The following is a 15,408-nucleotide window of genomic DNA, read 5'->3' on the forward strand; positions in this document are numbered from 1 at the left end:
AGATAACAACTCTGTTTGTTCTAGCTCTCAGCTTCCACCCTAGCTCCCTGAATTTCTGTCTCAAATCCCCATCTCTCTTCCTACCTATGTCGTTGGTACCTATGTGGACCACGACTTGGGGCTGCTCCCCCTCCCCCTTAAGGATCCCAAAAACACGATCAGAGACATCACGAACCCTGGCACCTGGGAGGCAACACACCAACCGTGAGTCTCTTTCGTTCCCACAGAACCTCCTGTCTGTTCCTCTAACTATGGAGTCCCCAATGACAAGTGCTCTGTTCCTGTTCTCCCTTCCCTTCTGAGCAACAGGGACAGACTCTGTGCCAGAGACCTGTGCCCTATTGCTTACCCCTGGTAAGACGTCCCCCGCAACAGTATCCAAAACGGTATACTTGTTATAGAGGGGAACGACCACAGGGGATCCCTGCACTGCCTGCCGGTTCCCTCTCCCTCCCCTGACGGTAACCCATCTACCTTCTTCTTTTACCTGAGGTGTGACTACCTCCCTATAACTCCTCTCAATAACCTCTTCCGCCTCCCGAATGATCCGAAGTTCATCCAGCTCCAGCTCCAGGTCCCTAACGCGGCTCTCGAGGAGCTGGAGTTGGGTGCACTTTCCGCAGATGTAGTCAGAAGGGACACTAGAGGTGACCCTTTCCTCCCACATTCTGCAGGAGGAACATTCAACTGCCCTAGCCTCCATCCCCACTGAACTAACTTCCCAACTACTGAAAAATAAAAATAAAAAAAACTTGTTAGTTTAGCAATCCAACGGACAGGACTTTTTTTTTTGGTTAGAGGAGGAGGATGGGTGGGAGACACTACGTAAGTAGTGTTTCAGGTAAAGCGGTCACTCGAGAACAGCCCCTTCACAAACCACCTTCAACTTACGCTGACCGCACTGCACGTATGCAAATCTCCCCGGAACAGCCAATCAGAAGCTCTGCTCTGCTGCCCTCTGCTGGATCTTATGAGAGATATTGGTTAAGGTGGAGGCGGTGTGATACAGTCACTCAAGGAGGCCATGTTGCTGTGGCAACCTACAATTTGCCATGCCTGTTGTGGTCCGGAGCTATGGATAGCGATGGCTGAGGCTCCAATGACCAGGAATCTCTCCCACCCTTATCGCCTGTCATTGGGGTGTTGGGGAGGATTCCCAACCTGATTGGCCATGTGATGGACACTCCTTCTGTGGCCAACAAGTCAAAGGGTCATGAGATTACAGCCCATGGTGTCTGTGCCGGTCATCAGGCATCTAGCTATTCTAGGGCAGCACGGCAGCGCAGTGGTTAGCACTGCTGCCTCACAGTTTAATCCCGGCCCCAGGTCACTGTCAGTGTGGAGTTTGCACATTCTCCCTGTGTCTGCGTGGGTCTCACCCCCACAGCACAAAGATGTCCAGGCTGGGTGGATTGGCCGCCTCCGCCACCCATTCAGACAGCAAGTTCCAGATTCCCACCGCCCTCAGGGTGAAAAGGTTTTCCTTAATAAGAACGTATTAAGGCCATCTGGCCCCTCGAGCCTGCTCCGCAATTCAATGAGATCATGGCTGATCTTTTGTGGACTCAGCTCCACTTTCCGGCCCGAACACCATAACTCTTAATCCCTTTATTCTTCAAAAAACTATCCACCTTTATCTTGAAAACATTTAATGAAGGAGCCTCAAACTGCTTCACTGGGCAAGGAATTCCATAGATTCACAACCCTTTGGGTGAAGAAGTTCCTCCTAAACTCAGTCCTAAATCTACTTCCCCTTATTTTGAGGCGATGCCCCCTAGTTCTGCTGTCACCCTCCAGTGGAAACAACCTGCCCGCATCTATCCTATCTATTCCCGTCATAATTTTATGTGTTTCCAGGGCAGCACGGTGGCACAGTGGTTAGCATTGCTGCCTCACGGCGCCAAGGTCCCAGGTTCGATCCTGGCTCTGGGTCACTGTCCATGGGAAGTTTGCACATTCTCCCCGTGTTTGCGTGGGTTTCACCCCCACAACCCAAAGGTGTGCAGGGTAGGTGGATTGGCCACGCTAAATTGGGATAAATGAATTGGGTACTCTAAATTTTAAAAACAAGTAGGAAAAAAATAATAATTTAATATGTTTCTATTATATCCCCCCGCATCCTTCTAAATTCCAACGAGTACAGTCCCAGTCTACTCAACCTCTCCTTGTAATCCAACCCCTTCAGCTCTGGGATTAACCTAGTGAATCTCCTCTGCACACCCTCCAGCGCCAGTACGTCCTTTCTCAGGGAAGGAGACCAAAACTGAACACAATACTCCAGGTGTGGCCTCACTAACACCTTATACAATTGCAGCATAACCTCCCTAGTCTTAAACTCCATCCCTCTAGCAATGAAGGACAAAATTCCATTTGTCTCCTTTGGCAGCACGGTAGCATTGTGGATAGCACAACCGCTTCACAGCTCCAGGGTCCCAGGTTCGATTCCGGCTTGGGTCACTGTGCGGAGTTTGCACGTTCTCCCTGTGTGTGCGTGGGTTTCCTCCGGGTGCTCCGGTTTCCTCCCACAGATGTGCAGGTTAGGTGGATGGGCCATGATAAATTGCCCTTAATGTCCAAAATTGCCCTTAGTGTTGGGTGGGGTTACTGGGTTATGGGGATAGGGTGGAGGTGTTGACCTCGGGTAGGGTGCTCTTTCCAAGAGCTGGCGCAGACTCGATGGGCTGAATGGCCTCCTTCTGCACTGTAAATTCTATGATAATATGATAATTCTATATCCCCTCTAAATCTCCTGCTCCTAACCTTAAATCTATGCCCACTGGTTATTCATAGAATCATAGAATTTACAGTGCAGGAGGCCATTGGGCCCATCGAGTCTGCACCGGCCCTTGGAAATGCCACCCTTATTAAGTCCACAGCAACACCCTATCTCCATAACCCAGTAACCCCAAGTAACCTTTTTGGACACTAAGGGCAATTTAACATGGCCAATCCACCTAACCTGCACATCTTTAGACTGATCCCTCCACTGAGGGGAAAAGTTCTTCCTATTGATGCCCCTCATCATTTTGTACACCTCAATCAGCCCCCCCTCCCTCAGCCTTTGCTGCTCTTGGGAAACAGCCCCAGCCTAACCAGCCTCACTTCATAGCTGAAACGCTGCAGCCCAGGCAACATGCTGGTGAATCTCCTCTGCATCCTCTCCAATGGAATCAGATCCTTCCCATAGTGTGGAGACCAAAATGTCCTGTCGCTGGACTCAAACCCGGAGGTTCAAAGCCTCCACCGTTTCCACGGGTTGGCACAGATCCAGGAAATTAAAAACAGGACGAAAGCCTATAAAAAGGAAGGCTGTTTGTCCCGTTCTCCATCTCCGCCATTCTACACGTTGACGTGGTTAGATTGGAGAGGCCGGGCCGGTTCTGAGTGGGGTAGAGAAGGACGAGAGGAGATCTGACCGAGCTGGACAAACTCACGACGGGTCTGGACAGAGTGGAGACGGAGAAACCGCTCCCATTGGTGGGGAGGTTCGTGAACGTTTTCAGGTGATCGGCAAAAATAAAGCAGCGACGAGACGGGGACGAATGTTTCCTCCCCAGCGAGTGGTTACTGATGCACGATCAATTGCACAAAGACGAGAGTTGGATACAACTGAGGCTTTATTACACTAAGATGTGTGGCCTCCCACAGCAGCTGGCGAAATGGCTGCTGTATGGGGAGCACACATATTTATACTCCGCCTACTGAGCGGAGCCAGCAGGCAGGGACTACCCCCATACCTGTAGTACAGGGCCTTACCATACATACCCTATTATATACAGCAGTAGTTACTACCACAGTTATGATGAGGAATTCGCTGCCCCAGAGTGCGGTGGGGGCAGGTTCCATCGAGGTGCTTGATGGGGAACTGGGTTATTGTCTAAGAAGGAAGAATGTAGCGGGTTACGGGGAGAGGGTGGCGGGCGGAATGGCGTCCGCCCACGGAGGGCCGGCAGAGACATAAAGGGCCGAATGGCCTCCTTCTGCAATGTAACCCGCTCTGTTAAACAATTCTGTGGTTTTTCTTTGAATCTCCGGAGTAAATCTCAGGGAATTTACACGGAGAGGCAAGGATTCAGCTGTGACTCCGCGCTCTTACCTCGCGGTCGGAAGGTGAGGGTTTGAGCGCCCCCCTAGATAGCCAGGCGAAAACCCGAGGGAGTGCTGCACTGCCGAGGGACGCTGCCTCCCAGATGGGATGCTAAAGGCCCCATCTGCTCTGAGCTGGGTACACTACATTAAAGTAATGGAAGCTGTCCCTGGTGCCTTGGCCAATATTTATCACTCAACCACGATGGAAATGGATTGCTTGGCCATTATCATGTTGTTGATGGTGGGAGCTTGCTGTGCATAAACCATGTTTCCTTCATATTTTTATTTATTCTGTCGAGGGTGGGCATCATTTCTGGCCCAAACCTAATTGCCCTTGAACTGACAGATTTGCTCAATCATTCCAGAAGGGGGCAGTCAAGAGTCAACCCCATAAGACCATAAGGCATAGGAGCAGAATTAGGCCACTCAGCCCATCGAGTGAGTCACATGTAGGCCAGACCAGGTAAGGACGGCAGATTTCCTTCCCTAAAGGACGTTAGTTCACCGTTTAAAAAAAAATATGATTCCACGATCAACATTTCTAGTTTATAGCTGGCTACCATCATTGGATTTGAACCCACGATTAATCTGGACCTCCAGATTATTAATCCAGCAATATTACCACCACGCCATCGTCGCCCCCCCCCTAACCTCCATTTTAGTTAAGCTATTGCCTTGCAGGGTTACCTGAGAACGAGCAGCCACTCAATCCTCGCGGATTAATAAACCATGCTGACTAGGGGTAGCCTGGTTACTGGCCCTCAAACATCAGATTAACCTGGTCAATCGCAAGGGAGGGTTAGTGGATTCCAGTTATCCAGTCTGTTATCTCGGCCCTGTAGAATTTACAGGGCAAAAGGAGGCCATTCGGCCCATTGAGTCTGCGCCGGCCCTTGGATAGAGCACCCTACTTAAGCCCTCTACTCTATCCCCGTAACCCCACCTGATCTTTTCTGGACACTAAGGGTAATTTAGTATGGCCAATCCACCTAACTCTACTAACAATTGTGGATGAGCATGTAAAATGTCAGAACATTCAAGGCTATGGGCCAAGTGGGATTAATGTAGATTTGAGTATAGTTTTGTTTGTGCAGACTCGACAGACCGAGGGGCCTCTTCTGTACTCTATGACTCTAAATAGTTACTGCCAGAGAATGGTGTCTTGTCAAACTTTGTGAGGGGGGGGGGGGGGGGGGGGGGGGGAGACCTGGACCAATACCGGGTCCAAGCGGCCAACAAACATGGAGGCCGCTCTTGCTCCCTCGCTCCAGGAGGGTCCTGTGCCGGTTTTGTACCAATCGAGAGTTCCAGACGTCTGATTCTGACCATCGCATTGCAATATTGATGCAAACATCAACCACCTGTCAACCAGCCAACGTTTCCCTCCCCTCATTTCCCCACCGCCCCCCCCTCCTACAGACATCCAATCCTGGCTGGGGTCTGCTCCACCAGCCCCTCATAAGGGAAACTGTTGCGCAAGGGAGTGTCAGCGGGCAGACTATTCGACTGGGTGAGGCCTCACACCCAATCCCAGTCTTGCCTTTGCCCAGCCCTATTGGAGAGGGGTTGGAGATTCCCAAGCAGCCTGGTGCCGAGGCCAATAGTAAACGTCTATCCTCTCTGCGGAGTCGCTCGCCAGAGGTTAGGCTTCAGACCTGGCACTGCCCCTCTCGACCTGCGACTGAGCAACCAAGAGACCAAACCACAGGGGCAGAAATACAGGGTGGTCTCCAATAACTCCAGTCAGGAATTCAGGAGAAACTTTTACCCCAGAGTGCGGAGCTGAAACAGGAGTCGAAAAGTATATTTGATTTGATTTGATTTATTATTGTCACATGTATTAGTATACAGTGAAAAGTATTGTTTATTGCATGCTGTACAAACAATGCATACCGTACATAGGGAAGGAGAGGCTGCAGAATATAATGTTACAGTTATAGCAAGGTGTACAGAAAAGATTAACTTAATACGAGGTAGGTCCATTCAAGTCTGATGGCAGTAGGGAAGAAGCTGTTCTTGAGCGGTCGGTACGTGACCTGAAACTTTGGTATCTTTAAAAAAAAATCAATTTAGAGTATCCAATTCATTTTTTCCAATTAAGGGAAAATTTAGTGTGGCCAATCCACCTACCCTGCACATCTTTTTGGGTTGTGGGGGTGAAACCCACGCAGACACGGGGTGAATGTGCAAACTCCACACGGACAGTGACCCAGAGCCGGGATCGAACCTGGGACATTAGCGCCATAAGGCTAACAGTCTAACCACTGCGCTGCCCTAACTTTGGCATCTTTTACCTGACGGAAGGAGGTGGAAGAGAGTATGTCCGGGGTGAGTGGGGTCCTTAATTATGCTGGTTGCCTTTCCGAGGCAGCAGGAATTATAGATAGAATCAATGGTTGGGAGGCTGGTTTGCGTGATGGACTGGGCTACATTCACGACCGTTTGTAGTTTCCTGCGGTCTTGGGCAGAGTAGGCTCCATACCAAGCTGTGATACAACCAGAAAGAATGCTGACTACGGTGCATCTGAACAGATTGGCGAGATGAATTTCAAGGGAAAAGAGTTGGGAATACGAGGGAGAGGGGAACATTGTAGGAATGAATTTATTCACAGTTGAGTGGGACAGCTTTTCAACTGAGAAGGGAGCAATGGAGAGGCAAGCAAGCGGTGTTAAGATCACAACAAGATGAGTTTGGGCTGAATGGCCTGTTTCTGTGCTAGAACGCGGCAACATTCTTTCGATGGCAGGCTGACAAGGCGGCTTTCCCGTCACACGAGGGCCTGTTTTGAGCCAAAATAATCTTGGAAATGAATTTCACGTCGGCCGAGGTGAGCTTCAGCGTTTGGGTCCAGTTTCCTCGCCCGTGCACGGCTGGCAAAGCGGACCCGTCCACAAACATTTGCATCGGTATATTTCCCCAAATGTTTAAACCGTGCAGCGAAAAGCCCAAGAGAAAAATATCAAAGAGGTTTTATTTCCACCCTCACTTATCACCTCCTATTAAATACAAACAGACGTGCATTTATATAGCGTCTTTCATGAGGGGTTCCACAGCCAGTGAAGTAAATGTTGTAATGTCGGAAACATTAGCTTATTTGTGCTCCCAAAAACTGCGGTAATCACCCGATAATCTGTTTCTTTCGGCTAGAGGGGTGAATGTTGGCCAGGGCACCGGGGATACCTTTTGTCTCCTTCGCGATGTCAGGCAATCTTGTACACCACCCCGAGCAGGCAGGTAAGGCCACAAAATATCCCAAGGTATTTCAGAGACAGGTAAAAATTGACCCGGAGTTGACGACACAATTGCTGAGGGGATGGGAGTGAGGGGTGAAGAGGGTTGGAGGAACATGGATCATGCGTTACAGGCAGGGAGGAGGAATTTTTTGAATTTGTTTACAGGATGTGGCTAGTCCAGCATTTATTGCCCATTCCTAATTGCCTTTGAGAAGGTGGTGGTGAGCTGCCTTATTGAACCCGCTGCAGTCCCTGAGGTGTAGGTACACCCACAGTGCTGTTAGGGAGGGATTTTCACCCAGCGACAGTGAAGGAACGGCCGATATATTTCCAAGTCGGGGCGGTGAGTGACTTGGAGGGGAACCTCCAGATGGTGGGGTTCCCGGGTATCTGCTGCCCTTGTCCTTCGAAGTGCTAGAGGTTGTGGGTTTGGAAGGTGCTGCCTGAGGAGCCTTGGTGAGTTACTGGAGTGCATCTTGTAGATGGTACACACGGCTGCCACTGTGTATCGGTGGCGGAGGGAGTGAATGTTTGTGGAAGGGGAACAATCAAGCGGGGCTGCTTTGTCCTGGATGGTGTTGAGCTTCTGGAGTGTTGTTGGAGCTGCGCTCATCCAGGCAAGTGGAGAGTATTCCATCACACTCCTGACTTGTGCCTTGTAGATGGTGGACAGGCTGGGGGGGGGGGGGGGGGGGGGGGGGGGGGGAGGAAAGAGGTGAGTTACTCGCTGTAGGATTCCCAGCCTCTGACCTGCCCTGGCAGCCACAGTGTTTATGTGGTTGGTCCAGTTCAGTTTCTGCTCAATCGTTACCCTCAGGATGCTGTTTGCAGCTCATTCAGCCTCAGAGTCCCCAGTGGGAGGACATGGACTCCCCAGTGGGAGGACATGGACAATGTTACAGAGCTGGAAGCAGTCTCCATGAGGGAGGGGTTAGGAACTCAGCTCAGGGACAAATTGGAATCAAGGTTGCAAAACCCCACCTAACCTGCACATCCTCAGGTGGCTGTCGGTGGGGAGTCTGTACCTTCTCCCCGTGTCTGCGTGGGTTTCCTCCGAACAGTCCAAAGATTAGGTCGATTGGCCACGCTAAATTGCCCCTTAGTGTTCAGGGATGTGCGGGTTAGGTGGGATTACGGAGATAGGGTGGGGTAGTGGGCATCAGGTAGGGTGCTCTTTCGAAGGGTCAGTTCGATGGGTCGAATGGTCTCCTTCTGCCCGGAGAGGTAAAAAAAGTCCTGGCTGCAGATTGGCCTTCAGCTGCAATTCCTGCATCTGCCAGCAGGTGGACCACACGAGTCAGACCATCGAGGAACTGCAGGAGTCAATTTCTGTGGAGTTCGAGTGTTCATCTGACAAGCCGATTCATCCTCCCCCATCCTGCAAGCATTGGTTCCTTCTGCGAGGTGCTGGGCGAGGCAGGGGCTGTGACCTGCGGGTGCCCACACTCGGGCGAGCACACACCACACACACTCAGAGATCTCTGCCTGGCCCAACAGGACCCACCTCTGGGGAACCATCTGACCCCACCTGCCCTCCGCAGCCAGCCCGTGTACCTGAACAGGCGCCGGAATGTGGCGATAACAGGATTTTCACAGTAACTTCATTGCAGTGTTAATGCAAGCCTACTTGTGACAATAAAGATTATAAACACCTATTTGATGCTATTGACAAATAACTTATTTTTTAAAAACGTAACATGAAAACGAAAAAAAAATGAAATGAAAATCGCTTATTGTCACGAGTAGGCTTCAATGAAGTTACTGTGAAAAGCCCCTAGTCGCCACATTCCGGCGCCTGTCCGGGGAGGCTGGTACGGGAATCAAACCGTGCTGCTGGCCTGCTTGGTCTGCTTTAAAAGCCAGCGATTTAGCCTTGTGAGCTACAACAGCCCCTACTTGTATGTAACTGGGCTCAATTGCCCAGTTTACAAAAAAAAAAGGCTTAGACAGTGAAACAGGATTTCCTTTGGACCCTTAAACATCAATTGATACCAGTTAATGTTTTCAGTAAATCCCAACAGCGTTATATCATCCAGGACAAGTCAATAGCAGGGGAAAAGGAGTAAAAACAGCAGGTTCTTCCTGGTTGAACTGTGCTTGCTTAACACGAGATGGGGATTGTAAAAGCATCAGGAAAATGTCAAACTTGTCCATTACACAACTCAAGCTAGCCCAGTTACAAGCTCAGAGACAATTTGCCACTTAAACAAGGCTAACTCTGTACTAAACATCTCTGCTGTTTGCTTTCCCGGATTGGAAAGAGGGTTGCAGATCCCAGTATACGTGGGTCTTGCGCGTTTCGTTAGTGATGATCATTGAGGAATATTTCCAATTTACAGTCCAATCTCAGCAGGCAGCAAACTGAAATGAGGGAGCAATGGTCATTATAGCATGTATACAATCACCGAGAGGACGGTGAAGGGGATGTCTTACCCACCGGCTGCTTCGATGGGTGAACACCACCCAGACGCCAGAATAGCTCCCGAGATGGCAGCAAAGTGGCGCAGTGGGTTACATAGAACATAGAACATAGAACAGTACAGCACAGAACAGGCCCTTCGGCCCTCGATGTTGTGCCGAGCCATGATCGCCCTACTCAAACCCACGTATCCACCCTATACCCGCAACCCAACAACCCCCCACCCCTTAACCTTACTTTTTAGGACACTATGGGCAATTTAGCATGGCCAATCCACCTAACCCGCACATCTTTGGACTGTGGGAGGAAACCGGAGCACCCGGAGGAAACCCACGCACACACGGGGAGGACGTGCAGACTCCGCACAGACAGTGACCCAGCCGGGAATCGAACCTGGGACCCTGGAGCTGTGAAGCATTTATGCTAACCACCATGCTACCGTGCTGCCCCCGTTAGCCCTGCTGCCTCACGGAGCCGAGATCCCAGGTTCGGTCCCGGCCCCGGGTCACTATCCGTGTGGAGTTTGCACATTCTCCCCGTGTCTGCGTGGGTTTCGCCCCCACAACCCAAAGATGTGCAGGGTAGGTGGATTGGCCTCACTAAAAATTGCACCTTAATTGGAAAAAATGATTTGGGGACTCTAAATTTATTTTTAAAAACAGGCTCCTGATTAATGCAAAGTTTCTTTTAACAAAACTTCACAAAAGGGCAGCCTCGACCACCTAGAGGTGAAGAGCAGCAGAGAGTGTTAGTGAGGCCACACCTGGAGTATTGTGTTCAGTTTTGGTCTCCTTACCTGAGAAAGGACGTACTGGCGCTGGAGGGTGTGCAGAGGAGATTCACTAGGTTAATCCCAGAGCTGAATGGGTTGGATTACGAGGAGAAGTTGAGTAGACTGGGACTACTTTGCACATTCTCCCCATTTCTGTGTGGGTTTCACCCTCACAACAGCACGGTAGCATGGTGGTTAGCATAAATGTTTCACAGCTCCAGGGTCCCAGGTTCGATTCCCGGCTGGGTCACTGTCTGTGCGGAGTCTGCACATCCTCCCCGTGTGTGCGCGTGGGTTTCCTCCGGGTGCTCCGGTTTCCTCCCACAGTCCAAAGATGTGCGGGTTAGGTGGATTGGCCATGCTAAATTGCCCGTAGTGTCCTAATAGTAAGGTTAAGGGGGGGAAGTTGTTGGGTTACGGGTATAGGGTGGATACGTGGGTTTGATCATTGCTCGGCACAACATCGAGGTCCGAAGGGCCTGTTCTGTGCTGTACTATGTTCTATGTAACCCAAGATAAAGATAGATAGTTTTTTGAAGAATAAAGGGATTAAGGGTTATGGTGTTCGGGCCGGAAAGTGGAGCTGAGTCCACAAAAGATCAGCCATGATCTTATTGAATGGGAGAGCAGGCTTGAGGGGCCAGATCGCCTACTCCTGGTTCTTATGAGCTAGTTAGGTGGATTGGCCGTGCTAAATTGCCCCTTAAATTGCAAAGAAAAATAATTGGCTACTCTAAATTTATATTTTTTAAAATCCTGCAACTCCCTCCCTAAACGCATACTGGATGTACCTACACCTCAGGGACTGCAGCGGTTCAAGGTGGCGGCTTACCACCACCTTCTGAAGGGGCAATTAGGGATGGGCACTAACCGCTGGCCTAACCAGCGATACAACCAATAGACGAATAAAAAAAAAAGAGCCCAGTGAATATGTATTATTTTATAAATACCGATACAAAGAAATACAAAGAGGTTTTTAAATCATTTATTGTTCTACAAAGAACAAACAGAATCAAAAATAGACTTTTTAAAACTTTACACATTTAATAACAGCTAGAATGTACATTTTATACAGATAATGTTTGAGAGATGGCAGGGTTTAAAAACACACACATCAGTCACCAGATCGGAATCAGTTTCGAAGACCTAGATATATTAAAAAGTATTTCCCCCTCTCCCTCAGGGACCCCCCCACACATCAAACCTTCCTGGGGTCAGGAAGGGAGCCACAGCCTCACAATACCGTTCGCCACCAGCAGGGAGTGCAAGTCAGCCAATCAACTCCCTCCCCCCCCCCGCCATCCCCCCCACCCCCGAAACAAGAGCCCAAAGAGAACATTTAAAACTCCGCTCCTTCTGCGAGAGGCCATGTCCAGTTTAAGCCACATCGTCAAATCCAGACAAAAAAACAAAAACCCGTGAATCTTGATAATGCGCCAAAGTACAATTGTGGTATCGATAGCGTCCTTAACCCTTTCTCCCGAGCTTGTCGCCTTGTGTTCGGGGTGCAGTAGCCTATACAACCGTCACTGGGTTATCCAATGTCAGGGCAGCCTCAAAGCCATAACAGACACTCACCCCAAATCCAGCATAGTTTACTTGCAGAGGGCTGAACAGGCGAGGGGTACAGGCAGCCTTCCCCACTTCCTAATCCTGGCATGTAGAGACCAGCCTCAGCTCCTATTGAATGTGCACCCAACGTCCTGCCTTTCCTGATACCCCTTGGGTGGGATTTCGGTTTTGGGTGGGGTGGGTGGGTGGGTCCACAGGCTGCTGCTGAACAGAACCCCCCCCCCCCCCCCCACCCCCCCCCACCCCCCCCCCCCCCGGGGGCTTAGCAAGTTACCTGATGGAGATGCAGCTAACTGAGCAGGATCCAGGAACGACAGCCCAGATATCTCAAATCCATTCTCATCGCTAGTCTTGAAGTTTGAAAATGATCACTCTTTTAAGCGTGGTTTAAACTCTGAACATCGAGTAACAAAGAGGCAGCGAACCATGGTGATTCTGTTCTGCAAAATCCCTAGAATAAAATGCTTTCAGTGTTGAAGGTTTACATAACAGATGCATTTAAAAATCGAACTACATGGCAGCGAGAGGACACAGGTTCCAGATACAAGCTATATATATATATATATCATTTCATTTGAGCAAAGCTGCTAAAGGTTGAGCAAAGAAAAACGTACAGGAAGGGAATACAAGAGAATTGTGATATCACCATCTTCCCTTTTTAACACGTTAAATATAACCACATGGCTTAAATCAGCTTTTCAAGCCACCGAGTTTACAATTGCCACTGGCCGCTTAAAAGCTCACAGCAGGTCCAAAATGCCTGTCCTGCCCCCCCCGCCCCCCTCCCCTGCATTTACAGAGCCCCTCCCCACTCCTGCCACAGACCCATCCTCTATGGTGCTCCACACCAATTGGTAACAGATTACTGCCCAATCGCATTAATGCCGAGTGCGAGTGAAGCCACCCCAACAACTCCAAATTTGGAATTAAAATATACAATTTTGTTTTAATGTCCCTATGATTTTTCTCCAGTGTTTTGCTCTACGCACTGTGGTGGAGATTAATCTTCCAATCCCAGGGTAACCCTGGCACGGTGGTCACACCCCCCCCCCCCCTCAAGGGAGGAGGATGTCCCACACAGACACACAATGCCAAAAAAACGACTGAACCAGGTTTTCATGTCACCCTAATTTGGATTACAGTTTCAAAAACTTTTAAGAAGACTGATTGAACTACTCCCAGCCTAATGAAGACACTCAAAATTTCCAATCAAATCCCTGACCATCCACTATGAGCCACACAAACACACAACAAAGCATCTTCCCCGTGCATTCCAAGTCAACCTTTTCTATGGCTAACACGAAGGCAGTCATTTTATATGAAAATTGCCGATGTAAATTAGCCGCGGAGATTTTCCTGCGGTCCATGAAGCGCTGTGATCGCAACATGCGGCCAATCAGCCCCTGGCCCAGGCCAGTGTTGATGATCCACAGGAACCTCCTCCCACCCAATCAACAAACTCGCCCAAACCAAAATGCGGAAACACTCGGCAGCATCTGTGGAGAGAGAAACCTTTCGGGTCGACGACCTTTCACCAGAACTGCAGGTGGTCAGAGATGTGGGAGAGAAAGGAGAGGGGAAGAAGGGACAACAGGGAGGGTCTGTGATAGGGTCAAAGGTAGGAGAGGCGAAATGACAAAAGGGACGTTGGCACAAGGCAGGAACTGAAACAAAAGCTGGGAGGTGCCTGAACAAATGGGAGCAGTGGCAAGGATCTGAAATTGTTGGACTCTATGTTGAGCTTCATTAGGACAGTGGGGGAGATGGAGGCCGGAGGGCAGGGAGGCCGGAGGGCAGGGAGGCCGGGGGGCAGGGAGGCCGGGGGGCAGGGAGGCCGGGGGGCAGGGAGGCCGGGGGGCAGGGAGGCCGGGGGGCAGGGAGGCCGGGGGGCAGGGAGGCCGGGGGGCAGGGAGGCCGGGGGGCAGGGAGGCCGGGGGGCAGGGAGGCCGGAGGGCAGGGAGGCCGGAGGGCAGGGAGGCCGGAGGGCAGGGAGGCCGGAGGGCAGGTAAAAGGGCAATTCCTGCACTCACATGAAGAAGGGGCTATGGGAGGGTGAGCGCGAGAACGGGACAGGGTGCTGGGATGGGAACAGTTGGAGGGGGGGGGAAGCAGACCTGCAGGAGAGAGGGACTTCAACAGTGTCTGTCCTGAGTGGATGAGAAAATATATTTTAAATATATATAAATTTAGAGCACCCGTTGCTGAGGAGGAGAGGGAGGGCTTAGTGTCAGAGAGGATCTTGAAAACACGGTGAAAGGGGAGGTTGGCAGAAGGGATTGAGGAAAGTGAAGGGGTAAAAGGATCAAAAGGATGCGTTGGTATGACAGAGTTGCTGAAGCTTACAATCCAGGGGCGCAGAGGGAAAGAAAAAGAAAGATTTGGTTCAGGCGAGTAGAAGGATGAAATGAAAGGACAGCTTTAGATAGATGGAGGCAGTGCGGCTGAAGAGAGAGTGGATGGATCACGCACATGGCGCGGGGCATGGTATTGAGAACAGCCAGAGCAGTGGTTCAAGGAAGACTGAAAGAGAGAGATGCTACAGAAGCTTCGAATCATTGCACTCACCACCCTGTCCACCTGTGACTTCACTTTCTTCTTTTTTAATAAATTTAGATTACCCAATTATTTTTTCCAATTAAGGGGCAATTTAGCGTGGCCAATCCACCTACCCTGCACATCTTTGGGCTGTGGGGGTGAAACCCACTCAGACATGGGGAGAATGTGCAAACTCCACACGGACAGTGACCCAGAGCTGGGATCGATCCCAGGTCCTCAGCGCCGTGAGGCAGCAGTACCTGCGACTCCACCTTCGAGGAGCTATGAAGCTGTACCCCTCGATCTCTTTGTTCTGTAACTATCCCCAACTCCCTACCATTAACTGAGTAGGTCCTGCCCCGATTCGATCTACCAAAATGCATCACCTCCCATTTATCCAAATTAAACTCCATCTGCCGTTCATCAGCCCACTGGCCCAATTGGTCAAGATCCCGTTGCAATCCTAGATAACCTTCTTCACTGTCCACTCTGCCACCAATCATTTTTTAAAATTAATTTTAGAGTACCCAATTATTTTTTTCAATAAGGGGCAATTTAGCATGGCCAATCCACCTACCCTGCACATCTTTGGGTTGCGAGGGTGAAACCCACGCAGACACGGGGAGAATGTGCAAACTCCCCACGGACAGTGACCCGGGGCTGGGATCGAACCCGGATCCTCGACGCCGTGAGGTAGCAGTGCTGACCTCTGCGCCACGTGCCACCCCTTTGCCACCAATCTTGGTGCCATCTGCAAACTTACTAACCATGTCTCCCAAATGCTCAT

The 15,408-nt window shown here is 50.3% G+C and overlaps 1 protein-coding gene across 1 annotated transcript in view; it reads right to left on the reverse strand.

Annotated features, from left to right (window-relative positions):
• Positions 1 to 12,316: 12,316 nt before the first annotated feature.
• tefa (TEF transcription factor, PAR bZIP family member a) overlaps positions 12,317 to 15,408 on the reverse strand; it is a 33,199-nt gene continuing 30,107 nt past the window's right edge. The window contains exon 5 of the mRNA XM_038783583.1: positions 12,317 to 12,537. Coding sequence (XP_038639511.1) covers positions 12,474 to 12,537 — 64 coding nt within the window. The 3' untranslated portion in view covers positions 12,317 to 12,473. The remainder of the gene's footprint in view (positions 12,538 to 15,408) is intronic.

This window comes from Scyliorhinus canicula, chromosome 23 (genome assembly GCF_902713615.1).
Source record: "Scyliorhinus canicula chromosome 23, sScyCan1.1, whole genome shotgun sequence".
Classification (NCBI taxonomy): domain Eukaryota; kingdom Metazoa; phylum Chordata; class Chondrichthyes; order Carcharhiniformes; family Scyliorhinidae; genus Scyliorhinus; species Scyliorhinus canicula.